General features: G+C 40.9%; 1 protein-coding gene across 1 annotated transcript in view; it reads left to right on the forward strand.

Moving 5' to 3' along the window:
* The window catches only part of LOC139760005 (kinesin-2b-like), a 58,381-nt gene that overhangs the window by 16,550 nt on the left and 19,136 nt on the right, over positions 1-22,695 (forward strand). Inside the window, exons 2-3 of the mRNA XM_071682748.1 lie at positions 18,403-18,624; positions 20,248-20,370. Of these exons, the coding sequence (XP_071538849.1) occupies positions 18,456-18,624; positions 20,248-20,370 (292 nt within the window). The 5' untranslated portion in view covers positions 18,403-18,455. The remainder of the gene's footprint in view (positions 1-18,402; positions 18,625-20,247; positions 20,371-22,695) is intronic.

The following is a 22,695-nucleotide window of genomic DNA, read 5'->3' on the forward strand; positions in this document are numbered from 1 at the left end:
CACTTACAAACTACGTTTAGAAAAAAAAACTTGATACACATGTTTTAATAACCAACCTAATGGAGACTTTATAATTAAAAATCGTTATTTTTTCCGCCTGAAATTATTTCATCTTAATTCATTTTATCGTTGGATTTATCGACTTCCCCATACAAAAGCAAAATACATCCGAGATTCACACAAATGTCAGTTCTGATGACACAAAAGATCAACTCTATAATTACTGTAGGTCCAGCCAGGTCTCTGGAGAACTCGCATCCTCGTCATCCTTCAAGTCCTGGAAAAGTGTCGAGTTGAAATAGTCAAACCCCATCAACCTTACCCAACCCCGGAACGAAGGGTACACCTTCCAGGCCCTTCTACTTTGGTGTGCCTCAACATGACCTCAGAGGCGACGTAAATGAAGATACCTTACCTCTGCCTTCAGATAAGTTTCCACCCTGTCGGTGAGCAGCACGGCTTCCGCAATCTTGAAAAACACTCCATATTCTCGGAGTCTACCCAGTTTTGCGGTTCTTCATTTCGTTCATATTTCTTGCATTCTCTCCGTCTGCCTGCTGCTCTTCTCCCAGTCCATACCCCCACATGGTGAAGTGCAATTTTTTTTGGAATTCTTCCTTCGTCCATTCTCTCAAGATGTCCCAACCATCTTCACTTGTTTATATTTCACAGTGATGTACATACACATTCTCTTCTCTTCATTTCATATTCTACCGAACTTTGTTTCGCCTACGATGATTCTCCTTGGCGTCATTTCTCCTGCTTTATAGCGGTCGTGGTTAAAGTATAATATAGCAACTCCGGATATTAATGTTAGCAAGCGTTAGGTACAGTGTCTACATTCGTTTTTCTTTATTCTTTTCACCCAAGATGGCCTTTGATCGGATCATGTTTCGCCCGAGTAAATGTCTCACTGAGAATAATACAAATAATAATGATGATAATAAGCAGGCCAAAAAGTGGAGTACTACCTTTTAAATTTGCACTTGAATTTACTTTTCAAGTTCTCTATGAAAAGTCAGTCGGGGATTACTCTATCCGTGCGTCATATACTTGGCTTATAGTGTGTTTTAATATCGCTTAGCACCGAAGTCGAAAGCTTGTAATACACGGACAAGAACTTTCAATACAACTTAGTTGTTCCTCTACTTTGTAACGAAAAGAAATTGGTCTCCATGTAAAAGCCCAGTATTCTTCAGCTTTTGTCCTTGATAATGAATGTGCAGTCTTGTACCATCACTGCAGTAAGTCAAAAAGGATTCGACAAAATCAAAGAACACCTCGCAGTCACACACTAGTCACACCAGTCATAAGTACAGTATTAGATTATATTTCGACGCTTCTGATGATCACAATCTTCAAGTTTATTTATCGTAAAACCTCTTATGGCAGCTTGTATATAAGTCAGACACCGAACATCCACCGTCTCTCTCTCTCTCTCTCTCTCTCTCTCCATAGGGGGTGCCTGTGGTTGGACCACCCTGAAAGTTTGGTTATCTTACAAGGGTGTAAACCTTCAAGACAGCCTGGTAAGTATCGTACATCATACACCGTACCTACTGTAGCCTTCCCCTTCCCCCGACATGGCTGCATTTGAGCCGTGCTGCTAACCATTCTGATACCTCATATTTACCTGAGAGAATTTAAGACTACTTGTGTCCACTGCCGCGGGCCAGTGGATGGACAACGAAGTATAAATCAAAAGTATATATATATATATATATATATATATATATATATATATATATATATATATATATATATATATATATTCTTTTCTTTCAAACTGTTCGCCATTTCCCGCATTAGCGAGGTAGCGTTAAGAACAGAGGACTGGGCCTTTGAGGGAATACCCTCACCTGGCCCAATTCTCTGTTCCTTCTTTTGGAAAATTAAAAAAAAAAAAAAAAACGAGAGGGGAGGATTTCCAGCCCCCCCGCTCCCTCCCCTTTTAGTCGCCTTTTACGACACGCAGGGAATACGTGGGAAGTATTCTTTGTCCCCTATATATACACACACACATATATATTATCCCAGGGGATAGGGGAGGAAGAATACTTCCCACGTATTCCCTGCATGTCGTTGAAGGCGACTAAAAGGGGAGGGAGCGGGTGGCCGGAAATCTCCCCTCTCTCTCTCTTTTTTTTTTTTTAATTTTCCAAAAGAAGGAACAGAGAAGGGGGCCAGGTGAGGATATTCCCTCTAAGGCCCAGTCCTCTGTTCTTAACGCTACCTCGCTAATGCGGGAAATGGCGAATAGTACGAAAGAAGAAAGAAAAATATATATATATATATATATATATATATATATATATATATATATATATATATTTATTTATTCTCAAGAGTCCACATATGGATAATCAGAGCAGTCATCTGACACTGCCAAAGTGTGACAAATCAGGCATATCAGTCTTCCGATATATCAGACCAGAAGTAGTGAAATTCGTATATACCTATGGACTCTTGGGATCATTGAAAGTAAATTCATCTCCATATCTCGGTAATTAATATTTCATGAACTACAAGGTGTTACGCCCTCGCTTTACATATTACATGGAAAACCTTCATATATATACTGGAAAATAAGAGTGCCACAACAGCAACTAGAAAATTAGTGTTAACATTCGGGTCTAGAGATCGTCCCAGGCTCTAGCTCGCCTCGGGCCAGCCAATGGGTAAATGTGTAAGCGTCTTACCTTCCTATGTACACCTCACTTAAGTTCAGGGGATTTCTATAGCCGAGGATTACCTAAGATTATTGTCATATTAATTGATTTTTTTTTTTTTTTTTGCCTAATCTAACCCACTCGTGCCCAGACTAATCTATCGTCATCTAAACTACCCATGACGTTCAGGTTTCCATATCGTAACGTTCTCAAATGAGATGTGTTTTTTGCTACCCTAACCCTAAGCTAAACGAAGCAGAATGATAACGTTCCACATATTGTAACGTTAACCGATTCGTTCCTTCTATGCCCACAACTCGGTCCATGACCGGGCCAACCTGGTGGGGTCCTGGCCCACCAGGCTCCCCTGCTGAGGACCTAGTCCACCAGGCTCCCCTGCTGAGGACCTAGTCCACCAGGCTCCCCTGCTGAGGACCTAGTCCACCAGGCTCCCCTGCTGAGGACCTAGTCCACCAGGCTCCCCTGCTGAGGACCTAGTCCACCAGGCTCCTCTGCTGAGGACCTAGTCCACCAGGCTCCCCTGCTGAGGACCTAGTCCACCAGGCTTTCTTAGTGAGGACCTGGTCCACCAGGCTTTCTTAGTGAGGACCTGGTACATCAGGCTATGTGACGTTGCTCGTGTAAAATAATTACTTGAACAACCTGGCTGGTTAGATACACCTTGGAGGAGGCTGTTCTGTTGTTTTAGAAGCGCAGTGGTCTCCCCAGGGTACTCCTAAAATATTCCGTTAATTAATTAAACACATAGACACTCTCTCTCTCTCTCTCTCTCTCTCTCTCTCTCTCTCTCTCTCTCTCTCTCTCTCTCTCTCTCTCATATGATGCTACTAAAAGGTTGGAAGGGTCATTCCAGAATTGTGTTGTACCCTAAATCTTGTTGGGTATATCAGGCGTATACCTGGTGTAAGCCAACCTACTGAGCTGAGACCTTAGTCGACCAGGGTGGTGGTGGAAGCCGCGGTGCGATCAGACCAATGTAGCCTGGCTGGTCTGGTACGTACACCTTGTAAGTACTTATCCACAACCTTCCTTAATTTCTCAAGCGTGCACCCTATAGTGTTCCTGATATCCGTAGGCTGTGTGTTGAACAGTCTTGGGTCCCAGATATTTCAAGAGATTTCCCCATTTTATATTTGTCGCACCTTCTGAACTTCGGAGTAATGTTTAAGTCTTTCATTCATGATATGTCGAACCAAGAGTAAATAATTTCTGAGTGTGGGTTTGAGGTCACGGCTTCAATGATTTTCTAAGCATGAATAATATACCTCTCCCGTTTGCGTTCCAAAGAGTAAATACAATTCAGTGATTACAGTCTTTGCCAAAAGTTCAACGCCTTCGCGTCAACATGGGCTGAAAAGGATCTTTAGACGTCTTCCGGCTGCAGCTTCGTCGGACTCGCAAGGAAATGTTATCACACAGCAATTCTATTTATAAGGGTATTAGCATCTGGAGGAGCGTCGTCGTCTCTTTGTTTTCCCACAACAAAAAAAAATAAACGTTTTGAACATATTGAATGTATACATTGAGACATGAAAATAATGGTTAGGAGTAAACACGAGCTGTTTGGAATGCAACAAAATGCGCAAATGGGACTCTCATCCTCGAGTTATGTAAGCATCATGTAACAGCTTGTGCTGACCTCGGAAAGTGTAAAAAAGAAGAAGAAAAAACTACAAGTGCTTTTCCTTCTACGCAAACTCATCAGAGTTGCAGTTATTTGACTGTGGTTTGTGTTTATCCTGTACGTGCGTTATTCAAACAAGCAAGATAGTGTACACATCTGTAACAAAATGAGCTCACGAATTGCTACTCCGTCTATCTGAAAGTAATTCTACTATTGTTTTACTGCACAAGGAAACAACATCGAACCAGCTCCGGGTAATATATTGTTTGAACGTAATGTCCCTCGTAGGCTGAGCGGTGTGCCAAGTCCAGGAATGTTAACACCAAAAGATCCTGGAATGATTGTAAACCGACAAGTGAATATTCACAAAGCTCCTGCAGCTATATTTTGAAATGACAATAACAGCTACCATGTGAAAAAGATATTTCAGATATAAAAAACATTAATTCTACAATATGGGTTGACAATTTCTTGTTCATTTCACATTTAAATAGTTCAGAAATACTAATAACACAAAGCTCCTGTTCAAACTATGGAAATCGGTTTAACCACATCAATATGTGATAGTTAAGTAATCACATTTGTTCAACGATAGGCTTAAAATAATCATTCTAACACTGTAATGAAAATAACGACTGGGGACCACCAAGAAAACTGGAAACGCCACGACGGTTCTCAAGGGTTCAGGTTGTCAACACGTGCCAAGGGTGGGCGAGGCCGCCCTCTCGCGCGCCCAACACGTGTTATCCATACATCACAACCAATCACCCCAGCCCATCTCCATGACCATCGTACCTTTAAGGTAAACACCTAAGAATACAAAAGTACAAGCAGTTACAATCAAATGCCGAATGATATATAATTCATGCATCCTTGAGAGCTGAAAGTGTCACATAAGATTGAGGTTGGACTTACTGTTTACGTCGTGGCGAGTGTCTGACGGTATCCATGGTGATGTGAGATGCTTCTGCCTTCTTGTCAGTTCATGCTGCACACTGGATCCTTTCGGGAAATTCTTCTTTCGTTTACATCAGTAATAACATCTTTCATTTCTCCGCACACCATAAATGAGAACACTGAACTTGAAATACGATTGCCCACACCGCTGAGCGTACTATGGGCCCATGTACTCTACATATCACTCAAGCGAGCATGTATTAATAAAACTTAATACTAGTGGAATGGACTATCTCTGTTAACAGAATGAAATTCGATCAGGCTTGCAAGTTTCAGACTTTCACACTGTAAATTTACATATTGTCGCTGGACTGGTGTCGTAACACAGACACACAATATGCTAAATTTTCACTGTACTCAACATCACCGTTTGTAAGAAAACAAGACGAGGAAACGTGTAAACGCACAAAATACAGCCAGCACCCAACACACAACCTTCCTCTCACACTGCCGTCATGTGAACTGGGGCTTGGAGCAACAACACCCAGTCTGAGAGATACCAAATAGTAAATTTGTGCGTGCAGTTTCCGGGCGTTCACCGTTCACCATTCACAACTTCCTATATAATTTTTAGCAATTATGAAATCTAATAAATTCACAGTTTCATGAGAAATGTCAAATCCCTCATCCATTTTTCATAATTGTATATCTCTGACAAATGATCAATACTAGCGGAAAATGACAGCAGCCTCTCTTGAAGTCCATGTTTACTACAGGGCTACCATTCATTCATTAAAAACGACCCTGAAGACTTGACATTTTAACGCTTAGTATTATTAGTCCCAGAGAGCCAGTAGTGTCAAAGGTGAATAATTTGTCTCCTACAAATCATCGTACATTTTCCACGAGCCCGACACGACACATACGGCACCTTAGCCCCGCCCATTGTACTGCTGTGACGTCATCGAGAAGGAACCAATAACATTCCAGCAAACTCTTCCTCGGCCCGTTGCATGACATCACTGCTTTATACTAGGCAGACAGTTTCAATTGGCCTTTCACGAATACTAAAAATACAGCGTAAATGCCACGTGCATACGAACTGTTGTTATGAGATGGTGTACGTGTTTGGGTTGTGACCAGCCGCATGGAACTCGTCTGTGACTGAGTTGTGTGAAAGAAAACATGTGCAGGCGTAGAGCTTTCCCCACCAGCGGAGTGTTGCCACGGTTACGCCGGGGTGATTCTTGACTGCACATATTGTTGCTGCCCGAATGTGAACGGTTTAGGAGACTTTCCTCAGCGATGAATTTATAAAACCCTTGGTTCGTACTCACTTTAAAGCTCAGGTATCATTTACATTGCTGGAATGGGAAATATGTGCTCGCAATATATATATCATCCACGAGAACAGAACGACCTCGTGCTAACAAAAGCTCAACCTACCACTGTGACAGCGTAAGTAACATCCACAGAAACTTTTACTAGTCACTGTTATCAGGAAATCATTGAGGCCAGATTGTTTTGTATTCAAACTTAGAGTACGTTAACCAGAGAAAATATGTCCCTACCACCTAAGACTACGTATGTCCCCTATCACCTAAGCTTGGGGTGGAAGCACGCATCTGACTGCTGCTTCCCACAGTTTTTGTATGGAGACCAGGCAGCCACTCGAGGATTGACCGTTATGTATACCTCCTTCTTCCCTCGAACGGCTGCGTAGTAGAATTTTCCTCTTCTTTTTTCCCTCTTCCTATATAAATTTCTGTTTTAAGTCAGGTGTGTAAACAGCCCTGATTAATATCTGCATTCTTTTTCTCCTTTTCTTTTACCCAAGATGACCACGGACTTTTTTTGCACCTATCAGTCACCATTAAACAAAGTTTATCGGTAAAGTTTCTCAGTACCCTTACATCACGGCTAGACAAACACGTTAATGATACTAGAGAAACCTGTTCAGGAATGGCAGTATTCTGTGCACGTATTTGAACCTCTCGCACCTTATCCGACTCTGAATTAGAATACATTTCCATTGACGCTCTCCAAGAAAATCTTCTGGTCAGTATAATCTCTCCATACCGTATGTTGCTCCGTCTTTAGTTATACTCTTGCCGGCTGATATACCGGAGGGGAGGGAGTGGTGAGTGAGAAGAGCCGTCAGTATTGCTGTCCCTTCTTCATCTGTGTAGATTACGAACTTAGGATAACATTACTGTCCTCAGTTATATTCACCAGGTTTTCTTTTGTCTCACCTTGCCATGTACTCCCTGCCCCTGACTTTCTTTACCGCTCTCCCATGTCCTCTCACTCCCATCCTCCCAGCCTCTTTGTATATACCACTCTCCCACATGCCCTTACTCCCCAGCCTCTCTCTGCCTCTCCATACCATCTGACAGGTACCCCTCTACCACCCTTCCTGCCTCTATACCAGTTCTCTCAAGTTTCCCTAACTTCCACGTTCACTGTCTTTGTATTAATCTCTCTCTCTCTCTCTCTCTCTCTCTCTCTCTCTCTCTCTCTCTCTCTCTCTCTCTCTCTCTCTCTCTCTCTCTCTCAGCAACGGAAATAACATGTAAAATGAGACGGTGGATACTCACTTCTCATCTGAGTAATATCAGATGGTAACAGTTAACCAAGGAGGGTCCGGTGCGTGTGCCCCCGGGTCTTTGTTGCCAGTGCTTTACACCTTACGTACTCTGGTGCTGGGAGCAACGACACTGTAGCTATAGCCATGTGTCGTGAACACTGATTGCTATAGCCCAGTACAGCAGCCATGACCAGCAACAAGGACACTAGTTGTCATACACTAGTACAGCAGCCATGAGCAGTAACATAAGCAGTGGGTGTCATAACCCAGTGCAGCAGCCGTGAGCAGCAGCAGAAACATGTTCCTCTTGGTGCAGTGGATAGGCTTGGTGCACAAGGCAAGAGATGTGCAGGAGATCTAAACTAAGGAGAGCGTAACTGTGAATGCTGGCCGTATATGTTGCACAGCGCAAGTGGGAAGACACCGTAGACAGAGTGATAGGTTGGCCTGTTGACTCCACAAACACTGCCAACGGAACCTGACACCATTCACAAACATCCTCCGCACCACACAAACATCCTCCACACCACACATACTAACCAAGACTTTGAAGCTCTTGCTCAGGCTGATCGCTCGCTAAGTACTCGTAGACAATGGTAAACAGATCCACCAGTCTGTGGCTTGTGTCGACACAGGCTTGAGGCACAGACCAGCCGGCAGTTTATGGGTCAACCTGCACTCGCACGACAGAGACAAATCAGATTGAATTCGCAGTATGTGTGTCTCAGCGTACAGTCAGCAGAGAGAAGTCTGCAATTCTTGTGGCCTACAACGTGCTATCTAATGGGTATTCTTAGGCAGCTAGAAGAACGAAGTAAGACTTTTAGCCCTACATAATCCAGGCAAATAGGGGACCATAAACCAACGTAGGGTATATTAGAACTGTTCATCACACCAAGCTAGGCAAAGGCCTTTATCAGGTTCCACCCAGGACACACGACCATCATGATATCAGACTGAGGGAAGAAAAGGGAAAATGAGCTGGAAAATAAAGACATTGATTTTTGGAGTTTTTGTCTAGGGGAAAAGCTGGAGAGCCTGACACTCGCTAGCACCCAAAGTTTAGTAAGTTTAAGCTTATGAGGACAAAGTGAAGAACCTAGAGGACGTTCTGTGGAGAAACGAGAAATGCCAGAGAGCAATGAAGATGGGTAAACTAAATGTGACTGCCAGGGTTTATCCTGGGGCTGAAGAAACCAGCACAACAGAGGAATTGGAGTCTCGGGACCCTGAAAGACAGTGTATACGAAACGCTGAAGACACCCAAATGAAGATGCTGCCAAGGAGTACAGCCATAGATGGGTCAATCAGTATGAAATGTGGTACTTTGGACGGGTGAGCAACTACACAAGTGAACCATAATACAAGATGGGAGGACCCGTATCGCCCCGCTCCACCCCTCTTCGTCACCATCTGCAACAGGCAGGAGATACGCGGGGAGGTGGTTTACCCCATATCTCCCGGGATGAAGAAAGAAGTATGAATTACGGGTTGGGCATGTCCTTTAATCCATCATCAGAAGGAGGAAGAATAATAGCACCGGTATTTATTCATTTTAGATGGAGAGTTGTAGAATATCGGAATATACTAACAACAGATGTTGTAAGGGCAGGGACCGGACGCACCCCAGAATTACAACAGGACCATTAATTTAGTAATTTGTATTATCAGTAACTACGTCAGGTCCGGATGGAACACCATAATTGAAATCTTGTCAACCTAAAATTCTTCATTTTGTTTCTCATAGGATTTGAAATTCCTCGCACGAATGTCCGATCAAGCACCTGCTTGTGTATTATTTCTAGTTACAATTTCCTGTTGAATCTTCGAACAAGATGGTGCTCCCTTGTGGCTACTTTCCCGTCGGCTGTTGTGACGGAAGGAATGGAGTGTTTACTGCTTTTCTCTCGTGTCTTTATATCTTTATCTTTAGGAATGAGGAACTAAGAATGTTACTATCCGCTAGCATAGAATCGTCGTAGGTACTCGTAGGTATGTATGTGTACCATCAAGACTCCTGTGATCTGTCCCTCTACCATCTCCATCTCCTCTTCCTTGCGTCCCACGCTCTCCCTACTCTCTTCTTACACCCAGCACTCGACATCCTCTCTCCTCATCCCTACACCCCAGAACCTTCCTCTCCCTATACTTCCCTACGCCCTGTCCCCTAGTGGTCCCTCCCTCAGTTCGGCCGACAGTGACCCAGGCATATCGCCTGACACCATTCATTGTCGCTATCAACCAACATGGCCATTCACAGGGAAACTCCGCCTTATGATTCCCTCCACCTGGGTCCATTTCCCCTCGCAAGCCCTCGAGAAGAAAGAGATACTGTTGGCGCTGCTCCTCTCCATCTGAATCGTCTGTGTTAAGACGTTCTTGTCCCTCTCTCCCAGAACCACACGACACATATACGCACCTCCTCCGTTTCTCCTGCATTAGAACATAGTACACACCAGTCACGCTCTGCTGACGTAACTCACGCCAGCTGGTGCCCACTGTGACAGTATCTGTACTCTTGTGTTGACATCTGCCAACGTAACTCACACCAGCTGGTGACAGCTATGACAGTGGCTGTGGCCCTCTGTTTATATCTGCAGACGCAACTCCTGCCAGTTTTCTCTAACCGGATAACAAACTTTAGCAGGCATTCTTGAATGTATGATCTCTTTCGTGATTGTAATTAGACTGAGATGAGGGGTCAGGACACGTGGGTGATAGACAGTGCTTCTTTATGTAAATATGTAATGTAGTTCAGTGTGAACTGTTGCTCATGGTGCACATTTAGGAAATGCGGTGAGATACGGTGCAGATGTAAAGACAGGCGAGGCGGGAGTTCCATGGCACTGGTGCAGAACCAGGTGTTTTGAGGCAAGTGTCTCGTGGAGAACTACGTACGTCGTTGTCCGAGTCTCGTGGTGCAGCTGCAGGAGAGGTGGTACGCTAGGAACCCGAGGTTATGCAGCAGAAGGAAGGAGGAGGTGTCGAGATCCCGTGGTTTTTGCTGCCAGTCCACCAAGATGGACGCAGTTTATTGTGATTCTGGAGTTTAGGTGGTGCGCATCGGTTGCTGGGTCGGTATTTGCACTGCAAGGGTAGAGGCTCAGCCGAGATCCCACAGAAACTTGTGCAGACGACGGACGTTGGCGATGTCTCTCGGGGAGGCTTAAACCACAGTAATTTGAGACCGCTGCTGAAGGAAAGGGCCGATGGTGAAGCATCCACGGGTCGTCTGCTGGAGACAGGAGTGATGAGCAAAGAGTCGCATTGCCGAGACATGTTGAGGGGCTCTTGAGGTCGTCTGATGCCAGTAGGTTGCTCGGCTCAGTGTTAGAGGTAGTTGACGCACGCTTTACCTATTGACCAAAGATAAACTTCAGGACGCCGCCAGAGACCATCCAGTACATTTGTGTAGTTTCACTGGAAAATGACGCTACTCATTTCTAATAACAGTAGCTATTAGCACTTATTAATAGATAAGATCGAATATAGAAAGTCTAAGGAATATAGATTAAATGAATAACTAACTATATCCCCAAGAGAACGTTGCGTGAAATTTGAGAGAGAGCAGCGTTACGAGGGGTTACACGGCTAAGGCGGGACGCACTGTGGTAACACAAGCCGGGCCGACACTGCGACCGTGTCTTGCTTAACTGAGTCGCATTATTCCTGGGGCCCTAATGATTCAGTGGCTTACACCACCCCTGCCCTAATGACAGTGAGGCAGCTTTCAGTCCCGCAGGGCAACCCACCATCCCACATTGGGACTAGTCTCTTCTTTTTTTACATTAGCCGTTAAGACGTGTCCAAGGGAAGCCATCATAACTGCTGGTTCAGTTGCATCTCTTTATTTACCACCACACGATCCAAGGCGTGGACCAGATGACACAGAAGGTCGATAATCTTGATTGTAAATGATGAATGGAGCCGTGGGTGACACGATCACAATACTGACATGAGATCAACTGGCTGTGAAGGCCGCGGCACAGGAACAGGGCTTGCTTCCTCAGGCACCAGCGGAGGGGTAGTGGGTTCATTTCCCCTCAACCGATAATCTTGCGACAAAGAGGAATGAGAATATATCATTCATGATGTGGTCAAAGAAAAAAAAAAACGAGAAATGTAACGTGAAAAAAACGAAATATAACATGAAAAAAACGAGAAATATAACCTGGAATTCCTGCTTTCAGTATACAGTCGTATTCAGAAGTTTTAAAATCGGCTTCACATTGCTTATTCGGTATCACAGAAGATTTTTGGTTTAATTTTCCATGTCAACGTTTATCTTATACTGTATATCAGAGAGGTCATTTGAGCGACTATGGATGGATTCCATAGGCATGCAGAACATCGGCAAACATTAATCTGTTGTGTACTGAATATGCCAGATGTGTCCTTTGTCACCCAAACTGGCTATCCTCTCATTACATATATAGGAATTGGTGGAAGGTGTATCCCGCATATATCAGGGATACATACAACGTCCGGATGACGAGCAGGAAGAATTTGAACTCTGCCATAGTGCCACGCCGCAAAAATAATAAATTGCAGAGTTATTAAATCTTATGAATTAGATAATGAGAGATCAAGCCAATTTCTGATCTTTTCAGAATGCGCCTAGCAGGTGTCATGTCTACTAGTTAACCAAATGCTGATGCAGAGAGAGGTTATTTTCATGAAAACGGAATCAGGCAACTCTTGCAGCTACAGTCTATCCATTATCTCATTGCAGTGGATGGAGATTAGAGCACAGGGCGGCTTGAACTCCAATCCAAATCAGGACATGGGTAGCAGTGTAGGAAAGCAATAGGGGAAGTGATAAGGGTAATCATGGTAGGGGTTGGTATGGGTGATATCGTAGTTGTGTATATTTCATGGGTCTTTGGCATGAAATCAGTGATGAAATGTGAACCAAAATAAACACTGGGTTTTAATTCTCAAAAAGATACGTGAGTAAATCCTTACCTTCTCTATTAATTAACTAAGCTCAAATCAAAAGCTTCCCGCCTCATCAATTCTCCTAGCATCGTCTCTTTTCACCCTTCACTGTAGATAATACATTGATCACTGTTCTTTGAATTTTCTGCGAGTATGCTGCTTCCTATAGTTTCTGCCAGTAGACTGGTTACTCGAGGATTGGCTGTTATGATACCTCCTTTTTCTCCCAACGTATAACTGAGTCTCATTTAAGAGTCAAATCCGGCGGAGCCTGAATTAGTTTCTTTATCGGTCACGATACATTGTAATAAGTGAATCTATTAACATTTGTTGGATTTTTTTTTTTTTTTTTGTATGTGTGTAAAACAAGGCACCTAATCTATTCAGGCTAATTGCTGACCGGCGAAGAAAAATTCCTACTGTACTCCCTGAAATGTAGATTGATGTGTGCTCATATTAATCTGTAGAACTTTTATGAATGACAGAATAACTGAAATCAAATTGATTAACCTTAGCACATTTTCTAGAAGATGCGACCAACTGGAGGTGGACGATAATGTTAATGAAACAAAAGTTAATGTTATTGTGGCCATAAAAGCAGTAGGGAGTGGTCCGCAGCGAGAATATTGCAAAGAAAAAAATAATTGGGAAAAACATAATGCAAGTGATTTATTTTCTGGATAAGGGGAAATCAAATCGTGTAACTTGTTGACATTGTTACATTTCAGGTGATACAAAATTATATACGTATATAAAGATGTCAGTGCTGGTGGACTGGCGTGACCGGGTCAGGATGTGGTGATGCAAATCTCTTTAAGTCAGGGATCTGTTGTGTCTTGAGAATGTTAGCTTTTCCAGCGCTGAATATTGTCGCTTACAGCTTTATTCATATGACTTTCATCTACAAAAATGATTAATAATTTATTATCTGAAACAGAATTTTTTGGGAGGTGAGAATGAACCCCAGAAAAATGTTGTGGGTATGAGCAGTTTTGGTAAGAAAAAAGGGAAATGACCGCAGTGTATTGTATTTCGTGAACAATATGGTGAAAATATCGTTCTGCAGTGATGATAACTGTCGTACGTGCAGTATATTCCTTGAAAATATAATCCAGTGCCTGAATATCATGTGATTACCTGGAAATTTTGTAAAGTGATTACCTGAAAGGTGGTTGCATGTGTGGGGGAGGAAGGTAACATATATATATACTTGACTCTTCGGCGAGACAGACCTGCTTTTTGAGCTGATTTGTCCCGCTGTCCTCTTAAAGATTTTAGAGAACGCAAGATAAACACCTTTAATAAAATTACAGCTGTATATATAAACCATGTGCTGCCTTAATGAAAGTAGTCGTTAATGTCAAAAGATACGATATGATTTTGAGATGAATATATCTCTGCTGATTAAGGTAAGAATAGGAATATTGTGTCCAAGTTTTTCTCTCATAAAGTACCCTTCATTTTCTTACATAGATTTTCAAATCCCTAAGTTCATTCCGATATTCTTAAGAAGAATGTACATATGAACTATGAAAATGATTTGTTAACAATGACAAAAAAAAAAAAAAAAACAGCCACACCGTCACCATTTTGATGTTTATTTGGTACATTTTGTTGCTCATTTCTCTATACCGTTATGCACTTTTCAAACTGTCATAAAGCAATAATATAAGATTAATTTGGTTTATATTAGAACATGCTTTGAATAATGTCGATTTTGTTGTTGTTTTATATATTTTTTCCCTATTTTCGAGATATAAACTTATCATGATATACATTATGTATCTTAAAACTTAATCTTGTCGGTAACATATTTCAAATAATTTGGTGAAAATTAGTTGCATATTTTTAAAAGTACAGTACGGACAACTCTCTATTGAATTATTGACTTTCTAGAATATTCCTTTTGCTTTTGAGTCTTCAGTGCTAAGATGTGCCAGGATTACCGCCACAAGTGAGTACTTTCTTTTTTTCCCCCACATTCTTTACGTTTTTCACCCCGATTACAAAATGTCTTGAAGGAACTGTATTTCACCTATAGTCTGTGACCTACGATCGAAATATTATTTTATGTGAAAAGTAATGGTAAAGTATCGTCGGAATGTAATGCATCTAAAATATCGTCATTCACCCATTTTAGGGGGAAAAAAATATCGGCAGTCAGTGCAAGTCAGAAATATTTCAGTTGATATATCTTCAAAACTATATCTATTGATCGTGTTTTCTCTCAAATTCATGTCGCATTCAACAAGTTTGGCCCTCTAGGGGGTGAAAAATCACCACCTAGTATGCGAAACCTCAAGGCTTTTGCTAGTAATGAGAATAATGTCAAGCAAACCTGTGGGAAAGTTTTCGTTATTCAGATAGCCACTCCACTGTCTTGAAGAAGATAATTCCCAGTGAAAGCTACGGTAATGAAATGGTCAGTAGGGTACAGTGTGAGGTTGGTCGATGTTACCTTTACAACCTGTATGAGTTTATACTGATGTTAGATGCTGTATGAGTTATACTGATGTTAGATGCTGTATGAGTTATACTGATGTTAGATGCTGTATGAGTTATACTGATGTTAGATGTAAGCGAGATCATTTTTTTTTTCCTTTTATTGTTGAGGAGATTTCCCACTTTTAGCTCAAGGAAATCTTGTCACTTTATTACATACTGCATCAAAACACCTACGCCGCCAGTAATCTGAAAAGTGTGACCTTATATAAGTCTAAACAATTTATTAATCATATGTTAAAGAAGAAAAATTGGAGTCTATCTTATTGCTTGTTTAGACACCCTTTTTCTTGGCCTATACTTACTGTATAGTTCGTACATTTTATATCATTTGGTTGCAGTTGATAATTTGTTCATTATTATCATTATTGTTAGTAGTAGTAGTGATATTAAACAGCATCATCACTGCCCATGTTTCAGTTGGACCTGATTCAAAAATATACAAAGCTTTCCTATGTTCATCATCAAATGAAAGAAGTGCTTCTTGAAGGAAGACAGACATTTGGGTTCGGGAAAAAAAAAAAAAAAGCCTAAGATTTAGATTTAACATTTTAGTTGTAGAAAGGGAGAAACGGGCACATTAAGCGTCAACCCTTGAGTAGCTGAGAAACAGTTGTTGTATGAGACGACTAGCTAGACAAAGGTCCATGATGTGTGCGTGTCTTTTCTTTATGGAACTAGATTCGGGAACAACGATTCGTATCCTACAATGTACAGCACACAGGATATGGGTCACTTTGAATAAAAGATGATATGAATGAGGGGGAATGTGGGAGGAAGAGTGCTTAAATTATAGAAGTTATTCATAAGAACAGTTTGAAGGATAAGTACACGTTTTCTGTCACTGCCATTTCAGGTAGCATGTCGCGGCAAGTCACCGACGTCAATTTAGGTGTATAGGTCGGCCAGCAAGTGTGGTGTAATTTATGTAAATATCTTTTTCGTTGACTTTTACTTTTGTTATATATATATATATATATATATATATATATATATATATATATATATATATATATATATATATATATATATAAGTTAGGGGAGAAAGAATACTTCCCACGTATTCCCTGCATGTCGTAGAAGGCAACTAAAAGGAAAGGGAGCGGGGGGGCTGGAAATCCTCCCTTCGTTTTGTTTTTTGTTTTTTTTTCTCCAAAAGAAGGAACAGAGAATGGGGCCAGGTGAGGATATTCCCTCAAAGGCCCAGTCCTCTGTTCTTAACGCTACCTCACTATCGCGGGAAATGGCGAATAGTATGAAAAAAAAAATGTTAAGGTGCAACACAAATGATGCATGGTTCTGGTAAAAATGGAAACATTATTTGGAACATTCCTTTTTGTTTTGCAACGATGATAGGTAATGACAGTAAGGGGGCTGTAGTAATCGGGGTGAGTGTGATGATGAAAATAAGGGAAACTAAGAAATCAACAGAAAGTATGTAAACCACTTAACCTCATAGCAACATAAGTTTTTACCTTTTTTAATAGTTGTCCTTTGCTATCAGTTGTGGGAAGTTTGTTCATATTGGTGTTCACTGTGATTTTACTTCCACGTGGATCTAATGTGGCTGCAGGGTGGCAAGTGGAATTGGTGTATTTCGAACGAGTATGAATGAAATCCAGGTGATTGTTGAAAAGAACTGGGACCAGTGTGTTGGGCACTGTAATTACTTCATGTCAAGATTTTCTCATCACATTGAATTATTTTGCCTCATAGGCAGCAGTGATGGGTTAAACAATAATTTGCTAGCAACCGTATAACAGAAAGTAAATATTTATTTTTTGGTGGATTCCTTATAATCTCTGCAGTTATTATAGAGTGTGGGTTTTTACCTTTAGATCCTAAGAGGGGTAAGCCCTCACAGTGGGCAAGGCTTTGTGTTCGTGAAAATTGTGGAGTAAATCCACAGTGTACTCTCTGTTCAGATTATAAGGAATCACTTAGTACCATTCTCATCAAAATATGTCATCTAGAATAGGTGGGATTGTAACGGTGCTTTGCATTACTATCTGCACAAGAACATTCACAGATGACCTTCCTGCACATGGCTGAAATGCAACACCCACATGTTGCTTTTTAGGTTTTTAGGGGGTTTTATTTGTTTTATGGATTGATGTGCAGGTGACTGAATCTTGTATCGAAGGGCAAAAAATCGTGTAATTTTCCCTATTCTTTGTTTTCAGCCTTGTTTGAACATGCGTGTTTTGTGACATTGGAGATTTAATGTTTTGAATTCACTTCATTGTTAGAGTGAAGGCACTAAAATGTCATATCAAGGACTTGAGGTGCAAGAAAGAAGGAAACCAACTCCAGATGTATGTGTAACTGCAATCTTCAGAAACGTCTGTCTTGGTGAAATGCTCCAAATCATTTGATATATACTTATAATTGTTTATGATTAAAAATCATATTGATAAATAAATGATCATCTAAACTTTTTTCCCCTGGAAACATATTCCAAGTCCTAATGGACATTCTAAATTCTAAACCTTTGAAAAAGATATTTCATCCGTACAGAGTTACAGTAACAAATTTGGAATGATAAAGGTGTCGGAAACTATTTAAGACTTACCCATTTGTATTTAATGGAGACATCAACTCCTCTTAGAACATGGGTACTACTCTGTCTTAGTGTGTTCCTCTTAGAACTTCTAATGCTTAGCACCAACCATAGGATAGAAGAACAATGGTGCATGTTTTACGAAATAAGAATTTAGTTATTAGTAGACTGCACATTCCCTGTGCAAAAGGAGGAAGTGAAAGGATGGGAAGAGTATTTTAAAGAACTGAATGTGGGAGAAGTTGAGGCAGCAATTGTTGCATGCATGGTTATGGAGGATGGAAGGAAGATGATACAAGTGCAAGGGCTTATAGCAAAAGGATAGGTAAGAAGGGCAACAATGAGGCTTCAGTGAAGGTAAGAAAGACACCCAGGGTTATGATTGTGTTATTGTAATATAGATTCTTATCATACCTCATCTTGATCCTATACGTTTCTTTGATATATTCAAAATCTAACCATGAGAACACTTTTTCAGGAAACAGAATTAATAGAAAAGCTGACTTCACAAAATAAGTTGTCATAGCTGGCTTTATAGACATTACTGTAATCAAGTTTTCAAAAGTCTAGCCTTTACATTTTGATATCTTGATATATTTTGCAGGGCACAGCATCACAAGAGAAAAGACTGACCAGAAAAGCATCATATATATCAGAATGGTCGAACCTGCTAATGTGAGCAGGCTTTACCCACCTGTCAGATCAAGGGTCTGTGTACGTATGGTTGCTGGCCCGAAGTTAGAGAATTGGCAGGTGAGCAGGGACCAGGCCATCACTCAGCTGGATCCTGCATCAGGAACCCCTATTGGGGATGAATACATATTTGGTAGGTATGTGTGTGTGATTACCTGTGTGTGGACAGTGGGAGGGAGCTTTACAGTTTTGGAGTCCTTTCTCTTAACCTTTCTTTGCTCTCCTTGTCTGCTTCATATTAGTTTATGCTGTTAAAAGATAGAACTTTAATGTTAACATTTTTGTTGCCATAAAGGGAGTTACAGATGGTTCTCCACTCCTCCTTTCTAGAATTATAGTATTGGCAGTTCAAGGCCTTGTCACCTTGCATCTTAACTGATTCTGCTCATTTCTATTATCTTTTTTTGTTGTAGTCTTTTGAATCTTGTTACTACTTTTGCATAATTCCATGAACACATAGACCAAAATTTGACACTTTTATGCTTTGAGTGGATTCTTTATAAGTTGACAGTAGGGAGGCTGAATTTAAAAGCTAGTCATGCAAGGCAGAAAAGCTGAGTGCACTGAAGTTCTCTTGAATGGAAAGAATTGGAGCATAGAGTGTGCACGAAGCTGTGATGAAGTACTTGTATCAACGTCAATGGATGTCATGGAAAATTTATTTTAAATTGTTTAAGTTACAGAAAAATAAGGCATTAAAGATAAATTATTTGCAAAACGTTTACAATACAAAGGATAGACAGAGTGAAAATATGAGAATGTTATGTGGTGTTAAAGACGTCGGTAGTAAGATGTATAATTGAAAGTGTTTTGGGATGGTGTGATCATGTAGAATGTATGGCATTTGATAGAGTAATCAAAAAGATATGAAGTGGTATAGTTGAAGGTAGGTACAGGGAAAGGAATTACACCACTGAAAAGATGGATATATATACTGTAATGAGGGAAGTGATTATTACTAGAAATAATTCATATTGAAATATTAATTTGGGTATTGTTACAATGGAAACATTTTATGTATGGAAATGATATGAATGAAGACTGGTCTCAGTTGAATAATCTGTTCATCTGCTTATTAATGTAAAGTGAAAAAGTAAGAACCACTTTTATAAGTGTGGAAGTCCAAGTTTTTGCTCAGCACACCAGGCACAAATTGAGGGTGTGTGTGTGTGTGTGTGTGTGATATTGTGGTGGCTGTGTATACCTGATTTACCACATTAAATTGGGAATGTATTTTGAATAATAGATTGATAGGTAGATTGACATATTGAGTAAGACCAAATGATGTAGGCAGAAATGAGAAAGTTTGAATACTGGTATACTAAGGAATGTTGAAGGGAGTGCTTGGGAATACAATAATGATAATATATGAATAGCATATGGAGAAGAATGGGTTAAGGGAGAGATAAAGATTGTAGATAATAGTAATAAATGTAGGAAGGAGTGCCTCTGAAACTGAAGAATGGATTTATGAATGGGAGTGGGTGTAAGGAAAGAATAGGTATAAGATTGATTTTCAAGAAAGAGTGTATGAGGAATTGGAGATCAAGCTTGAGGTTTATGGGTAAAGTGAGGGGATGTGTGGTGGAGATGGATGTATGCTTAGAGGAATGTTTGGAGCTGTGCAAGGGCTGTGTTGAAGAAGGATACTAGTCTGTGCCATCTAACTAGTTAGCAGAAGACCATATTGAATGTAAGTGGATGGGTTGGTTAAGATGTTATTTCTGTGTTTATGATCACTTTATTTTTTCTACAGACAAAGTCTTTGTAAGGGAGTCAACAAAATATTTATATGATTGTTTAGTGAAGGAACTAATCAAAGAATTCTGCAAGAAGAAGCGGAGTGCTGCAGTTATCATTTATGGCTGTTCTCACACAGGTAATTTTATTTTTTCTATGTACTTTGAATGTTTGTAGTAATTTTTTTTTGAAACTTACAATGATAAAGAAAGAAAGAAAAATTTTATTCATGCAAACCTGATAAAAGATAGCAATTAATGAACAGAATGACAAGCAGAATTTTTAAGAATAATTAGTTGTATGACTCACAGTGAAGTGCCTGAGGATTGGCAGAATGCACGCATAGTGCCATTGTACAAAGGCAAAGGGGATAAAGGTGAGTGTTCAGATTACAGAGGTATAAGTTTGTTGAGTATTCCTGGGAAATTATATGGGAGGGTATTGATTGAGAAGGTGAAGGCACATACATAGCATCAGTTAGGGGAAGAGCAGTGGGCTTTCAGAAGTGGTAGAGGATGTGTATGTTTGCTTTGAAGAATGTATATGAGAAATGCTTTGAAAAACCAATGGATTTGTATGGAGCATTTATGGACCAGGAGAAGGCATATGATAGAGTTGATAGAGATGCTTTGTGGAAGGTATTAGGAGTATATGGTGTGGGAGGCAAGTTGCCAGAAACAGTGAAAAGTTTTTATCGGGGATGTAAGGCATGTGTACGAGTAGGAAGAGAGGAAAGTAACTGGTTCCCAGTGAATGTCGGTTTGCAACAGGGGTGCATTATGTCTCCATGGTTGTCTGATTTGTTTATGGATGGGGTTGTTAAGAAGGTGAATGCAAGAGCTTTGGAGAGAGGGGCAAGTATGCAGTGTGTTGTGGATGAGAGGGCTTGGGAAGTGAGTCAGTTGTTGTTTGCTAATGATACAGTGTTGGTGGCTGATTCGGGTGAGGAACTGCAGAAGCTGGTGACTGAGTTTGGTAAAGTGTGTGAAAGAAGAAAGTTGATAGTAAATGTGAATAAGAGCAAGGTTATTAGGTACAGTAGGGCTAAGGGACAAGTCATTTGGGAGATAAGTTTGAATGGAGAACTAGAGGAAGTGAAGTGTTTTAGATATCTGGGAATGGATTTGGCAACGGATGGAACCATGAAAGCGGAAGTGAGTCACAGGGTGGGGTAGGGGGCGAAAGTTCTAGGAGCGTTGAAGAATGTGTGGAAGGTAAGAACATTATCTCAGAAAGCAAAAATGGGTATGTTTGAAGGAATAGTGGTTCCAACAATGTTATACACTTGCAAGGCGTGGGTTGTGCGGAGGATGGTGGATGTGTTGGAAATGAGATGTTTGAGGACAATGTGTGGTGTGAGGTGGTTTGATCAGGTAAGTAATGAAAGGGTATGAGAGATGTGTCGTAATAAAAAGAGTTTGGTTGAGAGAACAGAAGAGGGTGTATTGAAATGGTATGGTCACATGGAGAGGAGGAGTGAGGAAAGATTGACAAAGAGGATATATGTGTCAGAGGTGGAGGGAACGAGGGGAAGTGGGAGACCAGATTGGAGGTGGAAAGATGGAGTGAAAAAGATTCTGATTGATCGGGGCCTGAACATGCAGGAGGGTGAAAGGCGTGCAAGGAATAGAGCGAATTGGAACGATGTGGTATACCGGGGTTGACGTGCTGTCAATGGATTGAACCAGGGCATGTGAAGCGTCTGGGGTATACCATGGAAAGTTTTGTGGGGCCTGGATGTGGAAAGGGAGTTGTGGTTTCAGTGCATTATACATAACAGCTAGAGACTGAATGTGAACGAATGTAGCCTTTGTTGTCTTTTCCTAGTGCTACCTCGCACGCGTGCGGGGGGAGGGGGGTATCATTGCATGTTTGGCGGGGTGGCGACGGTAATGAATAATGGCAGCAAGTATGAATTAAGTACATGTGCATATATTTATATGCATATGTTGAAATGTATAGGTATGTATATGTGCGTGTGTGGACGTGTATGGATATACATGTGCATGTGGGTGGGTTGGGCCATTCTTTCGTCTGTTACCTTGCGTTACCTCACTAACGCGGGAGACAGCAACAAAATATGATAATGATAATAATATGAATAGTTGTGTATATACATGTGTATGTGGATGGGTTATGCTACCTCGCTAATGCAGGAGGCAGCGACAAATTATGATATTATGATAAATAATCCTTATATCCTGAAGTTATAACACTTGTCAGCCACTAAACTTGGTAGTTTATATGATGGGCAGAAAATTCACAGATGTAAAGAAATTCTTTTTTACTGAATTTGGGGTTTAATGGAATTTCTCTGCTTGGAATTTAATTGGTTCCTTATCACTGTTTATGAATATGGCAGAGGGCATTCATTATCCCCTAACTTTGTTTTACATGCTCTGGCATTTTATCATTAATTGAAGATCTTGGAGAAACATCTTTGTTCTGTCCCACAAGCGTGAAA

Source organism: Panulirus ornatus, chromosome 34, assembly GCF_036320965.1.
Source record: "Panulirus ornatus isolate Po-2019 chromosome 34, ASM3632096v1, whole genome shotgun sequence".
Lineage (NCBI taxonomy): Eukaryota > Metazoa > Arthropoda > Malacostraca > Decapoda > Palinuridae > Panulirus > Panulirus ornatus.